The 22,366-nt window shown below is 38.9% G+C and overlaps 1 protein-coding gene across 1 annotated transcript; it reads right to left on the minus strand.

The window, feature by feature from the left end:
* Nucleotides 1–229: 229 nt before the first annotated feature.
* LOC119495743 lies at nucleotides 230–21,418 on the minus strand. Its single transcript, XM_037782503.1, has 32 exons — nucleotides 21,156–21,418; nucleotides 18,370–18,508; nucleotides 18,107–18,258; nucleotides 17,902–18,025; nucleotides 17,740–17,792; nucleotides 17,516–17,662; nucleotides 17,274–17,406; nucleotides 16,826–16,881; nucleotides 16,645–16,735; nucleotides 16,156–16,214; nucleotides 15,961–16,048; nucleotides 15,677–15,735; nucleotides 15,403–15,522; nucleotides 15,167–15,307; nucleotides 14,757–14,961; nucleotides 12,941–13,078; nucleotides 12,503–12,601; nucleotides 11,624–11,686; nucleotides 11,158–11,285; nucleotides 5,828–5,960; nucleotides 5,555–5,667; nucleotides 5,343–5,466; nucleotides 4,538–4,569; nucleotides 4,400–4,442; nucleotides 4,233–4,309; nucleotides 3,797–3,916; nucleotides 3,549–3,683; nucleotides 3,250–3,463; nucleotides 3,020–3,166; nucleotides 2,222–2,320; nucleotides 1,983–2,045; nucleotides 230–445 (listed from the first exon to the last, which is right to left on the minus strand). The coding sequence occupies exons 1-32, from the start codon at nucleotides 21,401–21,403 to the stop codon at nucleotides 296–298; spliced, it is 3,693 nt and encodes a 1,230-aa protein (XP_037638431.1). The 5' UTR covers nucleotides 21,404–21,418; the 3' UTR covers nucleotides 230–295.
* Between the last annotated feature and the right edge of the window lie 948 nt (nucleotides 21,419–22,366).

A 22,366-nucleotide genomic window follows, 5' to 3' on the forward strand; every position in this document is an offset into this window, starting at 1 on the left:
GTGAAATATTGCAGATGCCGTTAGGAGCACCGGAGGACACCAGAGGCACATGATTTTTTTCAGGTTACCTTTTTCATGTACTACTGTCACGATATAGCGACCGTTTTATAAAATTAACTTTTTTTAATCATATTTTCTCCAATCTCGCCTACTTCAGCTTTAACACCACAGGCTTTAAGACATGCACAGTGCAACTGATGATGCGTTCATGGCGTGCAGAGAGAGAGCGAATATTTAACGTATGCTTGAGATCAAAACTTGATATAGTTTTGTTGTTGTTAAGCACAGCCCCCATTTACTTCAGATCGACAAAATATGTCTCAGTTTTTAGATTCACAGCGGTCTCTTGAGTGTTGAGTCGGTACTCTTCCAAGTCCGTCTTGAGCTTACTTGCTTCGGGTCGCTCTTCTGGCTTTTCACACAGCATTGACCTTATTATGATGTACTGCAACATAAAAAAGAACAACTTCTGAGATCTATGTTGCATTAACAGCACTAAAAGTGCAATATTGGTGCACTCAGCAACATTTCCCACACGTGGACATCATAAGGGCAACCAACAAAGGTACTTTTTTTCGTACTCAACAGACAACTATAATAGCAGTTCAAACACCGGTATGTCAATCTCCGACCTGCCCTGTTGATGAACATCGCAAGTAAACCAGCACCCTGCAGGAAACACTCATAACAGCTTACAGTCAGCTCACTGCGCATAACGTAATAACTGCGAATAATGTAAGAATTTAAATGTAATAAAAGCTCATAATGTAATAATCAGCACATAATGTAATAAAACCTTGAGCACTTAATATAGTAACAGTTTTGTTCATAATGTAATAAGTTATTACGTTATATGAACATTATTACATAATAAACTTAGCAAAAAAAAAAGTTGAATAATAAATAATAAATTCAGCGCATAATGTAATAATTTAAAAAAAGAGTACGCTCCTTGTCTTCGTAAAGCACAGGAACACTTCTAGTTTTACATGATACAAGTGGAGTAGTTGTTGACCGTTAATACTTTATGCGCTCAAAGTTTTATGACATTATGTGCTGATTATTACATTATGAGCTTTTATTACATTTAAATTATTACATTATGCACAGTTATTACGTTATGAGTTGCTACAACTCCCAAAGAAGTGCAGTGTCGAATGTGGTGCAATTTCACCAGATGGTGGCACTATAACAATGAACTTTACTTTTTGGTCTGTAATTTATTAACCATAACTTTCAGAAACAACAAAATGGTCCAGATGAATTTATCTACAGTATATAAGCCACGCCCATTTGCATCTAGATTTGAATTGTGTCCAAATCTGTTTTTTTGCTACTCCATCTACACATTTTGAGCAATCGTCACCAAATTTGGTACAGAACATCTCTGGACCGAGCCGGAAAAAGTTACCTTTTTGGATTATTGATGTTCTATACAGTTTTGCTATAGCTGGTTCTCAAAGTTAGCTCAAATGCTTTCAGCAGGTCTTATATTTAAAAAAAACGTCATATCTCCTGAACGCTTTGTGCTATTGCGACCACATTTGGTTGAACAGTGTAGATGTGATGGTTGAGTGACCATGACAAATATGGTGCCATTTGGCCAATAGGTGGTGCAGTAGTAAACAACACCATCTAACTAAAAAGGAAGGAATCTCTGTCTGTATGTGTATATATATATATATATATATTGTGTTCTTCGCATATCTCGAGAACTGTTCATCCAATCAACTTCACACTTTGCGGGTATAACCAGCCATACTGTGGTTCTCAACGACGCTGCAAGCAGCACTTCTGGGGGCCAAGCAATCGGCCTGTTCTGAATTCGGCACTGCACTAGTCATTGAAAATTTCTTGAATTGAGACGCATTTGCTCTTGGAAGGAAAGCATCGCTCTTTCTGCTTCCTGAAGTGCTGTGTGCATATGCAGATTTACAGTGACCAGGTAATGTTCTACCTGTCTAACCCACAAAATGATGTACCTCTTGGGGAAGATTGCGTTGAAACCCCTCGGGAAATGTCTGTGCTCTCACGTCGCCCCAAACCTGGAAGTCATGCAGTGATAGAGGGAACATGTAACTGGTTTGACACACCTGATGCTCTCTTATGCTCTGTTGAACTTAAATAATAATACCTTTAAAAAGAATGAAACATAGTAGGTTAATTATTACACATAAGGACATAGTTTTGCATAATTTTGGATTTTGACTGAACAACTCACCGCTCCCCTTTCATGACCAGTGGAAATTGGATGAAGGAGTTCGAAGTAAATCAACCCCAAAGGAAATATATAAATTTTTCGGTCATAATTCCTCTTGCTCTTTTGGTGTAAAACAAGAAAACACAATATTAACAAAAGACACGAGGCAGCTTATTGTCTTTTCCTAATCACAATTAAGGTTATTTGATGTCACAATATACATTAAACATAACCAGTTATTAAATTTCACTTGAAAATGGGCAAAATTTATTTTAATCCAACTTTAAAAAATATGTAATTTTTTTTCTTTGGTGAGGTAGCCATGAAGCACGAAAACGCAATCTGCGGAGTCACATTTTTCAATGTTTTTTCAAATTAAATCCCACTAGTGGTTAAAATTTGTATATTTGGACCCCCATATATTGTTAAAAATGTAGCCGGTGACCTAGGACCACTCTCTGGTTAATTCAAACCCTACAATAAGAATCTTGGTATTTTATTTAACCCAGATTTTAAATTTGATAAACAAATAAATGCTGTTGTTAATACAGGGCACACACACTACACGTTGACACCTTCCCGACGATTGTCAGCGAATACCCGATATTCTGATCGCTCTAAAGATTATCTCCATCCCTGATAATCATTTCCGTGGCAGGCCCAAGTTGTGGAATTGCCTCCCTCTATATGTTCGATAAGCCCCCACAATTGAATGCTTCAAAATCCAGGCTAAAAACCCACTTATTTTCTTTGGCTTTCGATGTGTGTTAGATATGTCAACATGTGTTTTTGTCATTGTGTCAGTATAGACCATCTCACTTGTTCAGGAGCCATGTAAGATGGGGTTCCTTTGTACACCGTTCTCTCCATCAGGTTCATGTCATCATCATCATCGTTCTCCTCAGTGACCAGACCAAAGTCTCCGATCTTCCATTCCCCATCTTGACCAAACAAGATGTTGGCAGGCTAACCGCGGGAAAGAAATAAACAAAACATCTAGCTTCATGACTGACGCGATGTAATAAATGATTTTATTCACTTCGACTCACCTTCAGGTCTCTGTGGATGAACTTCTTGGAGTGAATGTACTCCACCGCGCTGACAATTTGCTGAGCAATAGTTAGACTTTCATCTCTCCTCTTGGAGTCTCGCAGAGATTTCATCAAGTTCTGAGCATTCTTCTCGTCTATCCAAACTCTGAGTGTTTTGCCACACAACTCCATCTGAATATAGAGGTACTTCATCGATGACTCGATAGAAGAGCTAGAAAAGGAAGAAAAGACAAATGAGGAAATTACGTACCTCCAGTAAGTATCCTTACTTACTTTAGTAAGTGGATGGGACTCACTGTGAAGAGCTGCCACTGTCGTCTGCGTTGTCCCAATGGTATCCTGAATTCTCCAACCAACACGTATAGTATCGAACAATGTTACGGGGATGGAGGTCTGATAGTGCAATCGCCTCTCGTAGATCCTTTTTGATCCTAAGTATAAGAAAAGCTCAGCTGAAACTTTCATCTTGCTTTGCACTACAACTCTAATTAATATATCACACTATGAAATGCCTATTAAAAACAGAATTTAGTATTTGACTTACTCTCTACAGAGGACAATCTTTACAGCATAAAACTTCCCCGTCAGTTCTTCTTTTGCCTTGAAAACATGACCAAAGGCTCCTCTGCCGAGGGGCTCGATGCAGTCAAATCCTGATGTAAACCTGTTGAAACAAAATGATTGTCTTTCTTATTGTACATCAAACAGACAAACAAATGAAGTAAACATTATGGAAAGATTGCAAGATTGCAATTTAATGTTTTAATTTTCCATACTTCTCGGTTGACACCTTTAAAAACAGCTAGACTCACTAATTTAAACTGGTCTTGTTTTGTAATTTTGTTTCTACTGGCGGATTTATTGATTGTTTTTTTTTGCTGTTTTATGGTTTTATCGTTTCTGTTTAATTTGTATTCTTGTAAAGCACTTTGTGAATTGTGTGCTATGAAAAGTGCTATACTAAATAAACGTATTATTACCTCGACATTTCTGATTGGGTTGATGTCTTCTCACTGGGACTGTTTCCTGTGGTCACTTTCTCAGGAATCACTGCATCCTTAATGAACAAAAGAAATCATGATATAGAGCTTACATTGTAGAAAAAAAATACTTAATCATTAAAATGATCTCCAACAGGCTCACTAACCTCACTGCTGCTTTGCCGGGAATCCTGGACATTTGTTTCGAATCTAACAAGACATGAAAATTGATTAGCAGCAGAAATGCTGTCATTTAGTGAAAGATTTTGTGCTGTATCTTTAGAGTGGGTCTTAAGGTGACTTACAGTCTTCTGGGCTTCATTGCAGATTTTTGTTCCTTCGTAATTGGAAGAAATATATAAAATGATGTCAGTCACATTTTCAGAGACATATCAAATTATTTGTGAAGGTAAATAAAAGTGTATTAATAAAAATGTTCGAAACAATCAGTGGTAATGCAAAATCCCTCCACTGATTAAAGGGACTATTTGTAACTTCTTACACGTATAAATCAATCCGGGTCGGTGTCCCATGCGCGCTCGCCTTTGGCTACGCTGTTCAGACTCAGACTCCAACACAAACTACACGGAAGCACCAAAGTTATATCTAGTGAAGCCCGTCTTGCAAAATAGTGTTGGCAGCAGTCGGAAGACGCGGGGGAGACCGTAGCTTTGGTCTCCAGGGCCGGAGTCTCTGCTGTACTCTGCTCGCTGTTAACAAGCATTTCTGATTCTTACAAACAGTCCCTTTAAAAAACCCAACTATGGTTCTTATAAAGAGGAGAACTGTCTGAAACATCAAATCATCAAATCTTCAAATCATCAAATCAACATCAAATTTTTAGGGCTTTCCCTCAGGTTCCCAGTATTGCCTCAGGTGACAGGGACAGACAGTTTACTAATATCTCCATGTTTTGCTCAAAATACAGTATTTTTAGGAGGATATCAGTCTTGGTCTCAAATTTGAACCCATTCGGACACCGACATGAACCCTTTTTGGAGCCTTGACTCAACTTAGGTCTTGACTATACACTGGGAGAATTTATCCTTCCTCTAATATATTGGGCTTTAATCTAGGAAAAAAAAACTAGTGTGTATTATTACTACTTACCTCTGTGTTTTTACTGCAACATATCTCTTGATATGCAAGCTTGGCTGCTTCCTCCTTAGCTTCCCTCCATGTTTTCCCAGTGGCAGCTGGATACTCCTTATCACCAACCACGAACCTACAGCATCTAATATCATGAAAACGTTATTTTTAATGCATTTTTAAATGATGCCTTAACAACTACGAATGAATTTGAATGCAGTGTGGAGACTTACTGAGTAGCATTATTTGGTGCCAGCCTGGGTGACTGCACAGCCCTGAAATTGACCCTTTTCTTCTGACCATATTCATTGAGCAAGCTTACATAGTTGGCTTTAGTGACATATGTCTGAGAAAAAGAAAAAAGGAAAAAAACAAATATACAGTTTTTAGCAACTACTACCATCTGTCAGGATAAACAAACCAATCGTCGAGACATGCTCTATGTATGGTCTTTCAAATTGGAGTACATAATACAACATGCACCATTTCACAAAGAATAATCTTACCGCTAGTGTCTGATTCTCCTTCTCGCTCAAACTTCTCAGGGCACTTTTAGCTGCGCTCTGCTTGGCTTGCTTTTTGGTATTCCCCACACCGATGGGACAAAATGTACCACTGATCACAGCCCTCATAACGAATCTGATGAAGAACGGTAAAAACCTATAGTTATAGCCATTAACAATTCATTTATGAGCATCACATCAGTGTGTATATATACTATATATATATATATATATAGTATATATACCAGAGTAGTCCACAAGCTGCAAGCTTGGCAGCTGTGAGTACTAACAGAAGCCATGTTTGTTGTTATGTTCATTATATGTTCATTATATGTTCATGTTCATATTAGGGCTGTCAATCAATTAAAATATCTAATCACGATTAATCGCACATTTTTTATCTGTTCAAAATGTACCTTAAAAGGGAGATTTGTCAAGTAGTTAATACTCTTATCAACATGGGAGTGGGAAAATATGCTCTTTTATGTAAATGTATGTATATATTTATTATTGGAAATCAATTAAAAACACAAAACAATGACACATATTGTCCAGAAATCCTCACAGGTACTGCATTTAGCATAAAAAATATGTTCAAATCATAACATGGCAAACTGCAGCTCAACAGGCAACAACAGCTGTCAGTGTGTCAGTGTGCTGACGTGACTATGACTTGCCCCAAACTGCATTTGATTATCATAAAGTGGGCATGTCTGTAAAGGGGAGACTCGTGGGTACCCATAGAACCCATTTTCATTCCCATATCTTGAGGTCAGAGGTCAAGGGACCCTTTGAAAATGGCTATGACTGTTTTTCCTCTCCAAAATTTAGCCTAAGGGCCAAGCTTTAATGCTTTTTAAAAACTATCAGGTGGCTAGGGGCTTTCTGTCAGTCATTGTGAAGGAGACAGACACAGATTTCCTCATGGGCTCTGTCTATTTTCCTTTTCCTTTTCCACAATATACAAATTAAAGGGACTATTTGTAACTTTGTACGCGCATAAATGTAGCGGGTCGTCACACATGCGCGCTCGCATATGCGCGTTCGCGTGTAGCCGCTGTACCCTCCTCCTCTGCCTGCTCTCCTTCACTCAGACAGCTCAGCTCGCTCCACCTCTAGACGTGAATGCGCGCTCACTACACACTGCAGAAGAGTTAGTTTAGCTCTGAGAATATCTAGTGAATGTACAGGGGACGTTTGTGCAGAAATAAATGCTGCAGCTCCTCCAAACATAGTGGATGTTCTCCCCTATTTGCTACAGGAAGCAGCAAAGAGCATATTGTTTTCTTTTTTTTTTTACTCTTTTATTATTTGAGAACAATGAACATAACGTCATCATGGGTGTTACAATGTCCGACCACAATACATTCCAGTGGTGGTTGGTGGAAATTTTTCTTGGCGGGGCTGTGCCACATCCAATCAATTTCAGCAAACATCCTGGTATGATTTAATGCAAAAAGGTGAAGGTATCAAAAACACATTACTACTTTGCAGTTAAATAATTATTATAGTTATTCATTATTAAAATGATAAACAATTATTTTATTCCAACAGGAGCAGTAAAGAATGCTTAGAAAAACACAACAGTATAACAACGGTGTGAATACACAATCCATTTTTCCCAGTACTCAATACTCTTTTTCCAATTTAAGCCCTAATATAAATGTGAGTCTTTCCATACAACATTTAATTTACAGTACCCCGCCATTGGTCTAATGTTGGAGGATCAGTGTGTAACCACTTTCGAGTTATGGCTTTCTTACTACTTGCCAATTTATTCAATATTTATTTTTGTGTAAAACAATTTCTGGTATTTTTGCAACGAGCATATTCTAACGTTAACATATACTGTATGTCAGACTATAACGACCATTTCTGATGTTATTGTTGTTTACACTATATACACGTTGCAGCACTTTACTTTAAAAAATATATTTTGATTCTAGGTATTTATAAGGTCTGTTGGTGTGGTGAAGGAGCATTAATCACTACGGGTGGAGATAGATTTGGTTCCCACCAGCAGGCCAACCATTAGGAATTATGGGCAGGGGGACAGATTTTCCAAATTGGGCCCCTCATCCACCTCGAATCCAGGTCGCCCAGTTTCATATGATACCATTATCTTCACTCCAACTTTAAAAATGAGCCCGCTAGCGGGTTTTATTTTTCTAGTCTGTCTATTGCTCCTCATCTTTGTACGTTCAGCTTCACCTGTCATACCTGCTGCTTCTCCAGAAATGTGGTCATTGCCTCTCTGATCCTTTCATTTTCTCGATGATAAAGGTGAAAGGTGTTTTAATGATACCAATATATTTATTTATCATGTAAATATATTTAACTTGTACTGTCAGTGATATAGGTCAGTAAGTAAAGTGTTGTTCTTGATCCCATTTAAGGGTCAACCATAGACCTTTGCATGGGCCCCCCCTGGCCTTGGGCCAGCTGTACCCTTTGTCCACCAGGATATTAATAATTCAGCAGACCATCCCCGCCCAAAACAAACTTGGATTTGCGCACAAGGGTGATATTTTCTGTTTAATCGAAAGTGATTTTTGTTTTACAAGAAATAAAGACTTCAATTATACTGACTTAGTAGTTGGTAATATGGTTTTAACTCACATTTTATTGTGTTCAGGTCCCATGTCTTCATATTCCAACTTCAACTTTGCTCTCTGTACATACTTCTTTAGTTCAGCTGTGTAGTTGTTCTTCTTTGCCATCCTGAAGCTTTAAACCCTGCGTGAGCGCACAAGCCAGAGACCGTGGCATGCACGAGATTCGCACTGCAGCACTACGCAGTTTGAATTTAGCGGGCTTTTTTCAGTCGTGTCGACGACGTTCCTCCTCCTCTTCCTCTTCCTCCTCCTCTTGTTTTCCTCGTGGTGCATTACCGCCGTCAGCTGGTCTGGAGGACTGGTTTGGGAATCAACACTACTTGCTGAAAGTTCTCACAAGTTCCTCAATAAGATCAAATCCATCAGTGGCGTTAAATGCAATCATGGAGCAACCTCTGGGATAACTATTGTTGGACTCAACACAACCTGATTCATGACCACTGACAGGTGAAGTGAATAACATTGACTATCTTTCTTTTTTTACAATATTATATTTATTGTTTTTTTGTTCATTTTGAAACAAGAGGAACAAACATTCACAAACGTCCCCAATCATAACATGCTCGGTACAAAGAAACTTAATAAACCTAATATTAATATAAAATAAGCCAGTGTAGATACAGGAAAAACATATTGTATACAAAAAAATAGATATATAAGTAAAAAGAATATACACAAGTAAAAGAAATCAAATTTAAAACAATACAATAAAATAAAATCTATTTATATATACATATATATACTGTATACATATATACATACATACACATATACGCACACGCAGTATATACACATACAAAAACACATATACATATAATCAATTACAAAAAATTAGTGTACAATTCAGTCATCATCCGGATCTATCTCCCTATTCTGGGGAGCGAAGGCTGGCCCGTGTTGTCTGATCCAATAGAAGAGCTACTGGAGCTCAGATTGCTGAAAAAGTTAATGCTGGTTCTGATAGAAAGGTGTCAGAACACACAGTGCGTCGCAGTTTGTTGCGTATGGGGCTGCGTAGCCGCAGACCGGTCAGGGTGCCCATGCTGACCAGTGTCCACCGCCAAAAGCGCCTACAATGGGCACCTGAGCATCAGAACTGGATCACAGAGCAATGGAAGAAGGTGGCCTGGTCTGATGAATCACGTTTTCTTTTACATCATGTGGATGGCAACGAGTTTGAGGTGTTGACTCGGCCTCCAAATTCTCCAGATCTCAATCCAATCGAGCATCTGTTGGATGTGCTGGACAAACAAGTCCGATCCACGACGGCCCCACCTCGCAACTTATAAAGGATCTTATAATGGATCTGCTACTGATGGCTTGGTGCCAGATACCACAGCAGACCTTCAGGTCTAGTGGAGTCCATGCCTCGACGGGTCAGGGCTGTTTTGGCGGCAAAAGGGGGACCTACTCAATGGGCAAGTGGGCTATAATGTTATGGCTTATCAGTGTATATACTGTATATATATAAACTGGGGAAAAAAAGTTTGGAAACTTGTGTTTGGTGGATATTTTCTCTGTTGTTACAATGCTAATTGGCATTATATTTTACATGGTTGGAAAGCCTGTTTATTTACCTTCACAATGATGTCCAACTTGTAAGGATCATGCATTTGTGGGATGAGCAGCACAGCTTATTATGTGGGTAGCGCCCAAGAAAAATTTGCCAAAATACTCTGCCAATGGTAAACAGTGTTTTCTCTTGAGACCAGTTTATATGTGTTTAGGTATGTGTATATATATATATATGTATGTATGTATATATATATATATATATATATAAGAATGTTTTTGTAATATATTCATGTTCAATTTGGGACAACCAACCATTACTTTCTGTAGGGCTTTGATTTTATAAACACTGCATTTGGCATTACGGACACCCAAGGCTTTTATTTTGTATTACATGCAGGTGCACTCTGGGTAATCTACAGCAGAAAGAAACTTTCATGCAGTGTTTGGAGCGGGCTTTGCCGATCTTAACAGTATTCCTGACCTGTCTGGTTGTGTGTGTCCCATACAGAAACAAAGCAGTCACACCCACATATAGAAAGAAAGCCATGTGACTTATCTGGAATATATATAAACGACAAAATCATCTTCATGTAACTTTCTCTTTTAACAGAATATACAAATACAATGAGAGTGAAAACTAAATAAATTAATACATTTTGCTGTGGGTAACCATTATTTTATTTTCAACCGTAACATATTCAGTACAGAGCAAAGTCTGTATTGTGACACCCCTTAAAACAGAACATTTGACCATTTCCAGCAAAGAATAAAATGTCGACTGTGGACATAGAAATTACAGGCACATGATTATTTGGAATAAAAACTAGACAGATGTGAACTGATATAATAGCGCCCTTTTCATGATTATTATGATATAAGAAAAATACCCATAATATTAGGTTCACTTTTTAGGTTGTTCATTAATTGCATCGTTAATGATTTGACCTCATGTCTGCATATTGAAGTGTCTTTGAGCAAAACACAGAACATACTGTAGGTGTGTAAGTGAATGTGAAGCGCTGTGTACTGATCTCAGCTTAAAGCGCTATATACGTAAGTGCAACATGTTAACCATTTTCCTAAAACCACCATATTAATAACAGTATATCATATAATTTCATTAAATTACAGACACCAGAAGAGACAGATACTCCCATGACTTGATCACAATTGATGATCACAATTCATTGTGACAATCAGATAGTTGCATTTCTGTGATGCTCATTTTGTGCGTTGAATGTCTGAGCCCACTTCTCCAGCTCTACCTTCAGTTTACTTGCTTCAGGTCGCTCCTCTGACTTCTCACGCAGCATTAACTTAATGATTTGGTTCTGCAAAAACAACAAAAACAACTGAGATCTTTGTACCAACAATAATAAATGCCATATTACAATATTGCACACATGCAAAGGGGAATCTGAGACTGATATCTTCTCAAAAAACTGTCATCTGTTCTGCTTTATATTTGACATTATTCATGACAGCAGCAGTCCTGTTTTGACTCCTCAACGTTTGAGGCTTTAGAGGTGGACAACTGTTGTAACAAACCCCTGTATGTCAGCCTCCCTGCTACTCTGCTGGTGACCTTCATGACTAACTGGCATCCTGTTGGAAATACTGCTTCATGTTGCATGTAAATCAGTTAGGATAATAAGCATATTGTAATCACCTCTTGGGGAAAAGTCTGTAAAAAGTCTTTGGGGAGCATCTGACGTCTGGCATTCTTCAAAATCTGGTATTCATGAAGTGATAAAAGGATGAAAAAACATGTTAGTTAGCCTGAAATATACTAATATTTCAAATTATGCTCTGTTGAGTGTTACAAATAAATACAAGAAAAACTAAACAAGACAGATTAAAAGATGAACAATAGAGCCCTTTTCTGTTAGTAAACATGTTGACGTATATTGTGGACGGAGCGTTAAAGGGACTGTTTGTAAGAATCACAAATGCTTGTTAACAGCGACACCTGTGGCCGTTAAGTCAACGAAAGTCAGCATTGGGCTCGCGCTTGTACTCGCTCTAAATAGACATGAAACGGTTGCTAATAGTTTAGCCTTCTGCTAACTACAGCCGACGGCTCACTGTTAAACTATTAGCAACATTTTCTTTCCATCTCTGAAATGCTTCGCCGATATTATAGCTCGCTAGAGCCTCGAATCACAGTTTGTCATCTCAAATGTATGTGATATCGATTTTGGCACCCAATAACACACCAAGATGACATTTTAGATGTGTGACTTTAGCCCACTACTCTGAGGCTTCGTGTTTGCCTCCAGTCTTTCCTTTGTTTTGCCTCCAACTAACACCATGACGTGATCATTACGTCGGCTGTAAAAGGGTCTATAAAGTTCCATCTTTTCTGCTATATACAGTACATTACTTTTGCTACATACCATACTGACAAGAAATCAACTACTGGTGTATAATTAGCTGGTTTGTATATAATAATAATTGTATATAATAAGACATAGGCCTACATAATATGGTAACTATGGCAACTTTAATAGTAACACACAATGTTATGTTCTGTTTATGAATGACTCACCTCTGCTCTCTCGTGGCCACTAGAGACTTTCCAAAGGAGTTCCAAGTATATCAACCCCAGAGCAAATATGTCCACTTTCCGGTCATAGGTCTTCTCCCTCTTTTGTGGTAGAATAAAAACACAGTATTGACAAAAGGCACGTCAGCAGCCTAATGTTATCATTTCATTAATTATCAAGAAAGATGAACTAGTTCTGCTCAGGTAGTAAATGAACCTTCAGCTTCTCGCTCAGTTTTTACTGCTTAAATTTGCTATTGGATTTTAAAACAATGTTCTATTTGGTATACAAGTTGTAACACGTTTGATGAACAGGAAAGACAGGTGAGGCTGAGCTTCAGGAAATCTGGGAGCATTGTTAAGTGTGGTAGGCATACAGGAAGCCTAATCAAGCCGATTAGAAGAACATATTTCTTCACACAAAAGTTATTGATTGCTCACTTGTTCAGGAGCCATGTAAGATCGGGTTCCTCTGTTCTCGGTTCTCTCCACCAAAGCATCGTCATCATCATCTCTGGTGACCAGACCAAAGTCCCCAATCTTCACTTCTCCATCCAGTCCAAACAGGATGTTGTCAGGCTTACCATTGAAAAGCAAAAACAGAAATTGAAACAGATAAACATCTATCTGCTCACGCGATGGGCAGTAACTCATGAACTTAGAGCTTGAAATGGACTTTAAAAAAGCAGCATTAAATCTAAACAGCGTGTGGTTTTCATTGGGAAGGACTGTTTTGTTCAATTTGATGAGATAAATGATCAAATAATAGGCTTATGTTCATCCAGTTCAGGTGTGTTTTAACTCAATTTCACTAATATACGGGCCACACTGGGAAATGAAAATCACATCTATTTAATTGAAAAAATAAAAATAAAATGTCTGATTATATTGTTGCATGTCCCATATGGCCTTCTCACATACAATTTAGTCCACACAAAGCCCCAAAAATGTTAACAAAAACAGTTGCTTAGCATTTAGTCATGAAAAATAATGCATTATTAATACATTTTTACATGTAAGCTACCATACAGCCAGCTCACAACAACCTGTTTCACAGGACTGAATATGACAACTCAATGGTTGTGTGGGGTATTTAATAAAACAAAAAGATGTCCTGATGTAAAAGAAAAATAATCAATCTTTAATTTTCATATAGCCTGTTTCACAAGCCTGAATATGACAAGTAAACTGAATATGAGTAAAAGATCTTTGATCATCTTCTGGCATGCAATTGGCTTCACATAAAACCCTAAATATTCAGCCTTCAGCATAGATTTTCCTTTTTTGTGCCAATCTGTGTTAGCTAGCCTGCAGACAGTGGAGGCAGGCCTGTGTGTTTGCTGTGCAGACCACGACTAGGCGGCCCAAAATTTATGGAGAACCTAAATTGATATGGGGGCTGGATCACAATTTGCGAGGAGCCGGATTTGGCGTGCTGGTGTTGAGTTTGACTCGTGATCTAGTTGATTGTTTCTACGTACAAAAAAAATTAAAAATTCATATGTGACAACACTTTTAAAAAAAATTCTAGCTGCATTTTCTGCTGTTTGATAGAGATTCTTCACTGTAGACCCTCTTCCTTATTGGTGTGGCATTTGTTAATTTTATTATTATTCGGTTAAATCTAATGTAAATGCCGTCTATTTACAGGTAATAACACAGTATGTTCTAGGGTTTCAAAACCTGATGGTCTAAATACTCTTGAAAGCTTCTTCAATCCTACCAGGAATAATATTCTGGTGGAGAATTAATAAAAAATGACCAGACTTTTAACATTATGAGTCTGAAAATAATCAGTAGACATTATACTCCATGCATTTATGGCATAAACATTTACAAGGCAGAAACATATTTGTTAAGCAAATTTGTTTGGGTTTAACTTCCACTTCCTGCCCGAGAGGAAGACCTTGTCAATGAAAGCCACTTGCCTGACCCTGTCTGCTGTCTCTACATCTGTACTGTGCTGTAATAGTGGAGGATTACATAATAGAGAAGATGTACTGAACCCTAACAGCAGCACATTTCCACAACCTCTTTGGGCTTGTTAGGGCAGGATCTAGCCGAATAAGGTCTAGTCTGTGGTGCAGCTACTCTGAACACCAGAACAATATACTGGTTCTAAGTACTCCGCTCTGTGACGGACTTCACTACTGGTCTGCACCAGGATCTGTCTCAGGGTGCTCAGGGTGTATTAAATGCTAATGGTTGTGTCTAAATCAGCTTAACATCAGCCACACAGTGCAAAGTCTCGTCTCACCTTAAGGTCCCTGTGGATGTGCTTCTTGGAGTGAATATACTCGACTCCACTAACAATTTGTTGAGCAATGCTTAGACTTTCTTCTCTTCTCTTAGAGTCTTGCAGAGTCTGAGCGTTCTTCTCATCAATCCACGCTTTCAGTGTTTTGGTGTCGCATAACTCCATCTGAATATAGAGGTACTTTGCTGATGAATTATCTTTAGATCTAGAAAGGGGAGAAGAGAAAAAGGATTTAATTACTCTCCTTTAAAGTGGTAATAGACAAATGTTTTGCTTTAACGAAGTAAATGTTGATTGGTACCGTAGGTCTATCGTATTCACAAGAATGGTACGTATGTATGTACGGTACGGACAACCCAAAAACATCATGCCTAAAACGTTAAGACTTATGGTAAGTGCATGGGACTTACTGGGAAGAGCCGTAACTGCCAGTTGAACCGTCAGTTGATTCATTACTTTTGTATGCTGAATCTTCCATCCAGAATGTGTAGTATCTGACGATGTTACAGTGGCTGAGGTCTGATAATATCTTCACCTCTCGAAGAGCTTTCCTGAGCCAAAGGAGAACGAGAGAATGAATCAGTAAACAAAGTACTTGCATAAATACTGTACAATGCACACTGGATCCTTACTACTGCATACTTACTCTTCACTGTAGACAATCTTTACAGCAAAATGCCTGTTCAGCAGTTTATCTCTTGCCTTGTAAACATAACCAAAGCCTCCACTGCCAAGACACTCCATGGAATCAAATTCTGAAGTAAACCTGTTGAGATTAACAATGTTGTTTAGGCAAAATGGTAGAAAGAAACTTAGAGATGTCTTCTTGATTGTACATCAGTTATTGGGAGAGAGATTTAAGACCACATCAGTATAAAACTCAAATGCTACAATGCAAATTCATGTTGTTTTTTCCAAACCTTGACCGGACGGATGTCTCATTCTGAATGTTTCCCATGTTCTGGTCTTTGGCATCATGCTTAGAGGATGAAAGAATAAAGTAGATTCAAAATTTTGAACCCTGCTCCGATTATTAAGTTGTACACTCTTGAAGAACTACAAAATACTCCCTCTAAATTCGCAGCTCTCTATTTTCCTTGACTTATAATACTACTATTAGTATGTTGCCCTCCCCACATACAGAGTAAGCAGAATATAAGAGGGTGGATTCAACATTTGTAAGATTGTGATATAAAGTGCAGACCTGATCCTTGGAAGAGTTCGATGAATCCGTGAATATTCCTGAGCCACTTGTACCCGTTGACATGCTTTGTGACGATGCAGGAGACTCCCTAGGAGAATACAATAAGATGCATGAGTACAGCCTTTTCAGCATTAAGCTCTACAATCTGATTTATTGTTTCCAATAATAATAACCTTAATAAGATAAGTGCCTTACAGTGAAGTTGACCAACTGGTTGGTGCATCCTCTTCAGCTACAGTTGACCTTAAAGGCATCTACAATTCACAAAAAAGTGGTTAATTGCTATAAAGCTGCAAATATTTCAGAATAAAAGCCTCGTGTTAACAAATGAAGGAATTCTGTCTGCAGAAAAAACACCTGAGGGCTTTTATTTTGAAATAGAAGCAGGAAGTGTTGATTTAAAAAAAATCTTAACTTTTTTAAGTCTGTGACATTCTGCAGATGTAGACATTGAAACTGTAGTAATGTTAATGATATGATGTCGATATACTGTCGAAAGATCACTTTCACAGTCTATTTTTGCCGTGAACTGCGCGCGGCTTGCGGTAAAAATAGGCGAGACTTCGAATCTCTAGAAGAGATGCAGCTGAGCCACGCTGCCCACGTGGTTCTGTGTGGCTGCTCTAACCTGTTAACATCGGCGCCGAAATAAAAAACAAGTTCCACAATTATGAGAGAACAGACCTGAGCTTTAGAAGGGTTTGATGGATCGGTGAATATTGTTGAGCCACTTGTGTCCGTTGGCGTGCTCTGTGATGATGATTGACGGGACGCCCTAGGGGAATACAATGAGAGATATGAGTACAGCTTTCTCAGTATTTAACAACATGTTCTGCTCTCCTACTAATGACAATAAGTGCCTTACAGGGTAGTTGATGGCGATGGTCCACCACCCTCGGACACTGTTGATCTGACGGACACCTAAAATGCACAGAAAAGGTGTTTGGCATTACATCATCACAGGAAAAAAAGGCAATTGCCTGGAACAAAAATTTAAAATGTGCAATCCCTCAAATGAAAAAAATAAAATGTCTTTCTTGAATGTTTTACGGAAAGGGATTTCAAAATAAAAGCCCGTAGATTGGGGTGAATATCGACTGTGAGCAGTACATTTAGAGGCCGACTAAAAGCATCAGAAAAAATCTGCTATTAAACTTCTACTTTTCTACCAAACTAACCTAAGCTGCCAGTTTATTAGGTGCACCGAACTATAGATGTTGTATTAGACTGCATTCATTTTAGTTAGGTGCACATAGTAAACTGGCAACTGAGTGTATATTTGATGATTTAAAGAAGTACAAAATATGAACTACCTTGCTGTCCCAGTCCGTCTGTTCTTGGAGAGCAGACCAGGCCAGCCGAGCTGCGTTTTGTTTGGCTTCCTTGGCACTACTACCCTCACCCACAGGGTAGTCCTTCTTGTCGATTATTAATTTGTAGAAAAATCTGTGTTGTGTTTTGGAAAGGAGGAAATTAATTAGACCATTTTAAAACTGAAAATCAATCAAGAGTTTGCATAAGAGTGTTTGTAGTGTCTATTCAGGTTCATACTTACTGAAGGTTATGAGATGGACCGCATCTCCTCTCTTCAACGAATGTATGGCAGCGGTTTGTTTTCTGACAGTAGTTGTTAACAATTCCGATGAAGTTTGTCTCTGTAAAACTCTCCTTAAAGTTGACACTGAGACGTCTTGTCTCATTACTGTAATAAACAAGTAACACTCAACACTCATGAAGACATGAAAATTAAACAATGCACTGACATTGTGATTTACTCACCAGATATCAGACACATTTTGATTCTGTTCCTCCTGTTGTTGAGCTGCGGCAGTCTTGAAAATATAAAAGTACAATTTTGAGATGGTTCACACAGTATGTGACAATACGTTTCTAGGACTTTCATTAAGCCAGGAGAAACTAGTGTGTATTATTACTACTTACCTCTGTAGTTTTACTGCCACATATCTCTTGATATACAAGCTTGGCTGCCTCCTCCTTAGCTTCCTTCTTTGTTTTCCCAGTGGCAGCTGGATACTCCTTATCACCAACCACAAAGCTACAGCATCTAATATCATAAAAACTTTTATTTAATGCATTTAAATCATGACAAAATAGTTAAGAATGTGGGTGCGGTTAGGAGGCTTACGGAATAGCATATGGTCCCGGTTGTGTTGACTCCACAGCCCTTATAATCAACCTGTTCTTATGACCATATTCATTGAGCCAACATGTATAGTTGGCTTGAGTGATACTTGTCTGATGAACTGGTGCAGTCGGAGCTTCTGCTGTATTTCCCGTCTGTCAAGATAATAACAAATATACATCAAGAATACAAGTGACCTGAATTGAATCTTCTACTTTTACACCTAAAATTCAACACGCTCTAGTTAAGCAAAGAGGAAGTCTTACTGTGTCAACTGAGTCCTTTTGTTTGCTCCCGAGCAAGTCTCTCAGGGCATTTTTAGCCGCGTTTTGCTTGGCTTCCTTCTTGTTCTTCCCCACACCATTAGGATAGAATTTACCATTTAGGACTACCCTCTGGGTGAATCTGTAGAGGAATTGTCACATCTCTGTTATATAGGCAATGATGTTAGTGGTGTTGGTTGGTGAATCTGAACACTTCCATATTCAGCCTCTCGGAGGTAAGGTAATCATCCGTGTTACTACTGTGGGACTCCACCTGGATATTCAGGCACTAAAGTCATTTATAGGCTGAAATTATAACATTGCTCAATATAAAACAGGTGGTCCCTTTCATTGATTGAAAAAAAAGTTTGGGCTGAAAGATTCCGAATTTTTATCTGTAAATAAATTCTATTATGAAGTAATTTCTTTCTAGAGGCATAGACACAGGAAACGAGAGAGAGAGGACAAACTAAAGGGAGCTGTTGGCAGGAGAGGTAGTGTGGGGAGATGGCTGTAACTTCTACAAAAATGGCCGAAACATCACGTTTCAACTTTCAACCTTTTACCGATAACAAACTGTGCATCATTACATTGATGAACACACAGCATTGCACTGGTTTTATCTCTCTTGTGCAATCACATTTTTCTCTCAGGCTACTTCCTTGTTTTTCTTCCTCGCTCATTCCAAACTACTCAGTGACACTTGTAACTCTGGCCTACACATTACTGTCACCTTGAGATCTCTATTCATCACTGCACACAATCTTTAATTCCTAATACCACAATATAATGATTCCACATTTTACAATATTTAACTTTTATAACTGTATGTTTTAACTATATGAATTACTGTATCCATGAACTAAAGATACAACAGGTAGTCTCAACAATGTATAGGTTGTTGTGTCCTTCTACCTCTGACAGCAACTTCCAATCTAAATTACAATGGGAACGTGACCTGGGTATACCCATAACTACAACACAATGACATGTAGCACTTAAAAATATTTTTTAAAACATCAAATTGTGTCGGATACAATATTTTGATATAATACACAGAACCTACATTACTTATCCTTACCCTGCACATTGAAGAAAATTGATCATATATTATCCAAATTGTGTTGGCATGGTTGATAAATCTGCAGTAGGCAGACTATTTTTGGCATCATTAAATCCATAATAACCTTTCAGCATTATGTAATTAAAGTGTTCTGCGAGATAACTAGACTTCTGTACCTCCTCATGGCTCTGTTTTCAGGCTTTAAAAAATCTAGCCTGTGACGGGAGACTTTGGCCAATCACAGGTCATTTCAGAGAGAGAGCGTTCCTATTGGCTGTGCATTCAACGGAGGCAGCTGTACAGTAAATCACTCGCAAACTCCCAAAACTGTACATAGTATTATAGCATTGGCCTGAACTGGAAACAACGTAAATCAACAGTTTCAGCTTGGAGAGCTGGCGTAAGGACTTTATGGACTTGCTATCAATTTAACAGGCTGCTCTATATCTCCAAGATGATGATAGGCCTGATGGACCCTGGACCTTTACTAGATCCTGTCTTGAGAAAGCTTGAACATTGTTGTTTTGTTTTGAGTATTATTGCGGTCACTGTCATTTTTTTATCTAAATATCATTAATAAAAAACTGTGACAGTATATTTATTGTAACACCTTAAAGTAGCAGTGGGAAGAATTGGAGCAAATATGATTTTAAAAAAGTTATTTTTATAAAACGATCACTATATCCTGACAGTAGTGCATGAGACAGGTAATCTAAAAAAATCATGTGCCTCTGTGTCCTCCGGTGTCCTCCTAATGGCATCTTCAAGATTTCACAGACCGGAGGAAAACAACCAATCAGAGCCGAGCTGGAGCCTGACGTCTCTGAGCAGCTATCAATCACTCACAAACTCCGATCAAACAGTCAAACTAGGCAGCGCTGATCAAATATGAATCAATATTCTGTTACTGTAATGCCTATTTCTCTCCTCAAATGTTTTTGTAGTGTACTGTCTAGCTGTCAAATGAGAACGTTTGTGACCCGGCAGCCATGTTGAGGAAATACCAAGCACCGCCCACCAGCCGGAGCCAACTTTCTCATTTTACAGCTAAACAGTACACTCCTTTAGATTTTCTGAAGCCTGAAAGCAGAGCCATGAGGAGGTGCAGAAGTCTAGTTTTCTCTCAGAACACTTGAATTACAATATGCTGAAGGTTATTATGGATTTTTTGCCCAATGATGTCAAAACTATTCTGCCTACTGCAGGTTTAAGTACAATTTGGAGGTACCACAACACAATTACCTATTTACTTCACAAATAAATATTTTACAGATCACAGGGCATAACTGATCCACTTATAGTAGATAGCAGGTAATGCCAGGCATATCTTATCTAAAGCAATTACAGGAGTTTATCTTAAAAAAAAAAACCCACACACACACACTGGATGGCCTTGTACATCTTATGCTCCACCCATTCATCTTTCTCTGAAAAAAGCTTCCCCTTTTGCCAAAAGTAAAAAAGGGTATGAGTAAATATGTGAGCTAACCTTTGTTAAATCCTACAATGTATTTTTTGATACATTTATTCTGTAATTAGTTGGTTGTCTGAAATAAAAAATAAAAAAAAATAGTTTCATGGTATTTTAGCAGTTTTCTGATTTACCAGGTGTCCTTAAATGCAGCTATAATGAGTAGCCTCTGATTCATATTTCAGGCTAAATCCATGCCAGCCTATGGAAGAGACGACTACTGTACAGCTACAGTAGAAACTACATTCAACTCACGTTTTAACATGTGCGGGTCCAACAGATCCGAGGTCCTCGTATTGCAGTCTGGAGCCTGTTTTCTGCACGTACTCGTTTAGTCTGGCGACATCGTTTCCAGTTTCCATCTTAAATGACGAGAAGAAGCTCACTGTACTTGTCTCTTCATCCTCCTCCTCGTCTCGACTGTGCTCTCTGCTCCTACTTCTCCGTATATCTGCTGGGTTTCGATTCAGCTGTAAGTTTCGATTTCTCCGTATGTACGTCATGACGTAACGTGACGTGACCTGAGGTGATCTGATAAAAAAAAACTTGATCTGAACAATAGAAACTTGGCACCAGTCTACCTAGTGAAGAATGAGTTATCAATACCTGCAGTTATTGTTTTTGTTATAGTTTGTACTGAATAGAGTGAATCTCTCCAGTGGTGTGCACACAATGTATCAGGGTCAGGGCAACCAGGCACCTCTTATGCCACTTTCATACCAATGACCAGGGTGGGACCAGGGTAGGTTAAAGGGACTGTTTGTAACTTCTTACACGTATAAATCACCCGGATCGGTGTCCCATGCACGCTCACGTGTGGCTACGCTGTTCAGACAAGACTCCAACACAAACTACACGGAAGCACCAAAACCGCAAAGTTCTATCTAGTGAAGCCCGTCTTGCAAAACAGTGTTGACCGCGGTCGGAGGACGCGGGGGAGACCGTAGCTTTGGTCTCCAGGGCCGGAGTCTCTGCTGTACTCTGCTCCTCTGCTCCTCTGCCTGCCTTCACTCAGCTCGCTCCATCTCATGAGCATGCGCGCACACTACACACTGCAGAAGACTTCGTAGCTCTGAGAATATCTAGTGAATGTACAGTGGACGTTTGTGCAAAAATAAATGCTGCAGCTCCTCCAGACCAACAGAGGTTTACCGTGTCTTGTGAGGTGACGGGGCTCCGCAGTGAGAAACGTTATTGTCTCTGACCAGGTGCCGGTGTCTCCCTCCGGCTGCGGTCGGGAGGCTGAAGCAGGAAAAGCCAACACTAGGATCAGCAGTGATTCATGGAGAGACCTTCGTCTGGTCAGCTAACATTACTGCCACGCAGGTGAAATATAGAGTGATATTGTGGTTTTAGCTGACGTGTGTCGTCTCACTGTTTTGAGCGATGCTCGTTCATATCTATTTAGCGCGAGCACAAGTGCGAGCCCGATGCTGACTTTCGTTGACTTAACGGCCACAGGTGTC

This window comes from Sebastes umbrosus, chromosome 10, assembly GCF_015220745.1.
Source record: "Sebastes umbrosus isolate fSebUmb1 chromosome 10, fSebUmb1.pri, whole genome shotgun sequence".
NCBI classification, from domain to species: Eukaryota; Metazoa; Chordata; class Actinopteri; order Perciformes; family Sebastidae; genus Sebastes; species Sebastes umbrosus.

What these genes read in the sequence shown, in the direction of transcription:
- LOC119495743 (XM_037782503.1), bottom strand. Translation starts at nt 21,403, where the DNA reads ATGACGTACATACGGAGAAATCGAAACTTACAGCTGAATCGAAACCCA. An exon ending in GTGGCAGTAAAACTACAGAG is followed by an intron (nt 17,793 to 17,901) that starts GTAAGTAGTAAT and finishes TATATTTTCAAG; the next exon opens with ACTGCCGCAGCTCAACAACA. An exon ending in GCACCAAATAATGCTACTCA is followed by an intron (nt 5,467 to 5,554) that starts GTAAGTCTCCAC and finishes TCATGATATTAG; the next exon opens with ATGCTGTAGGTTCGTGGTTG.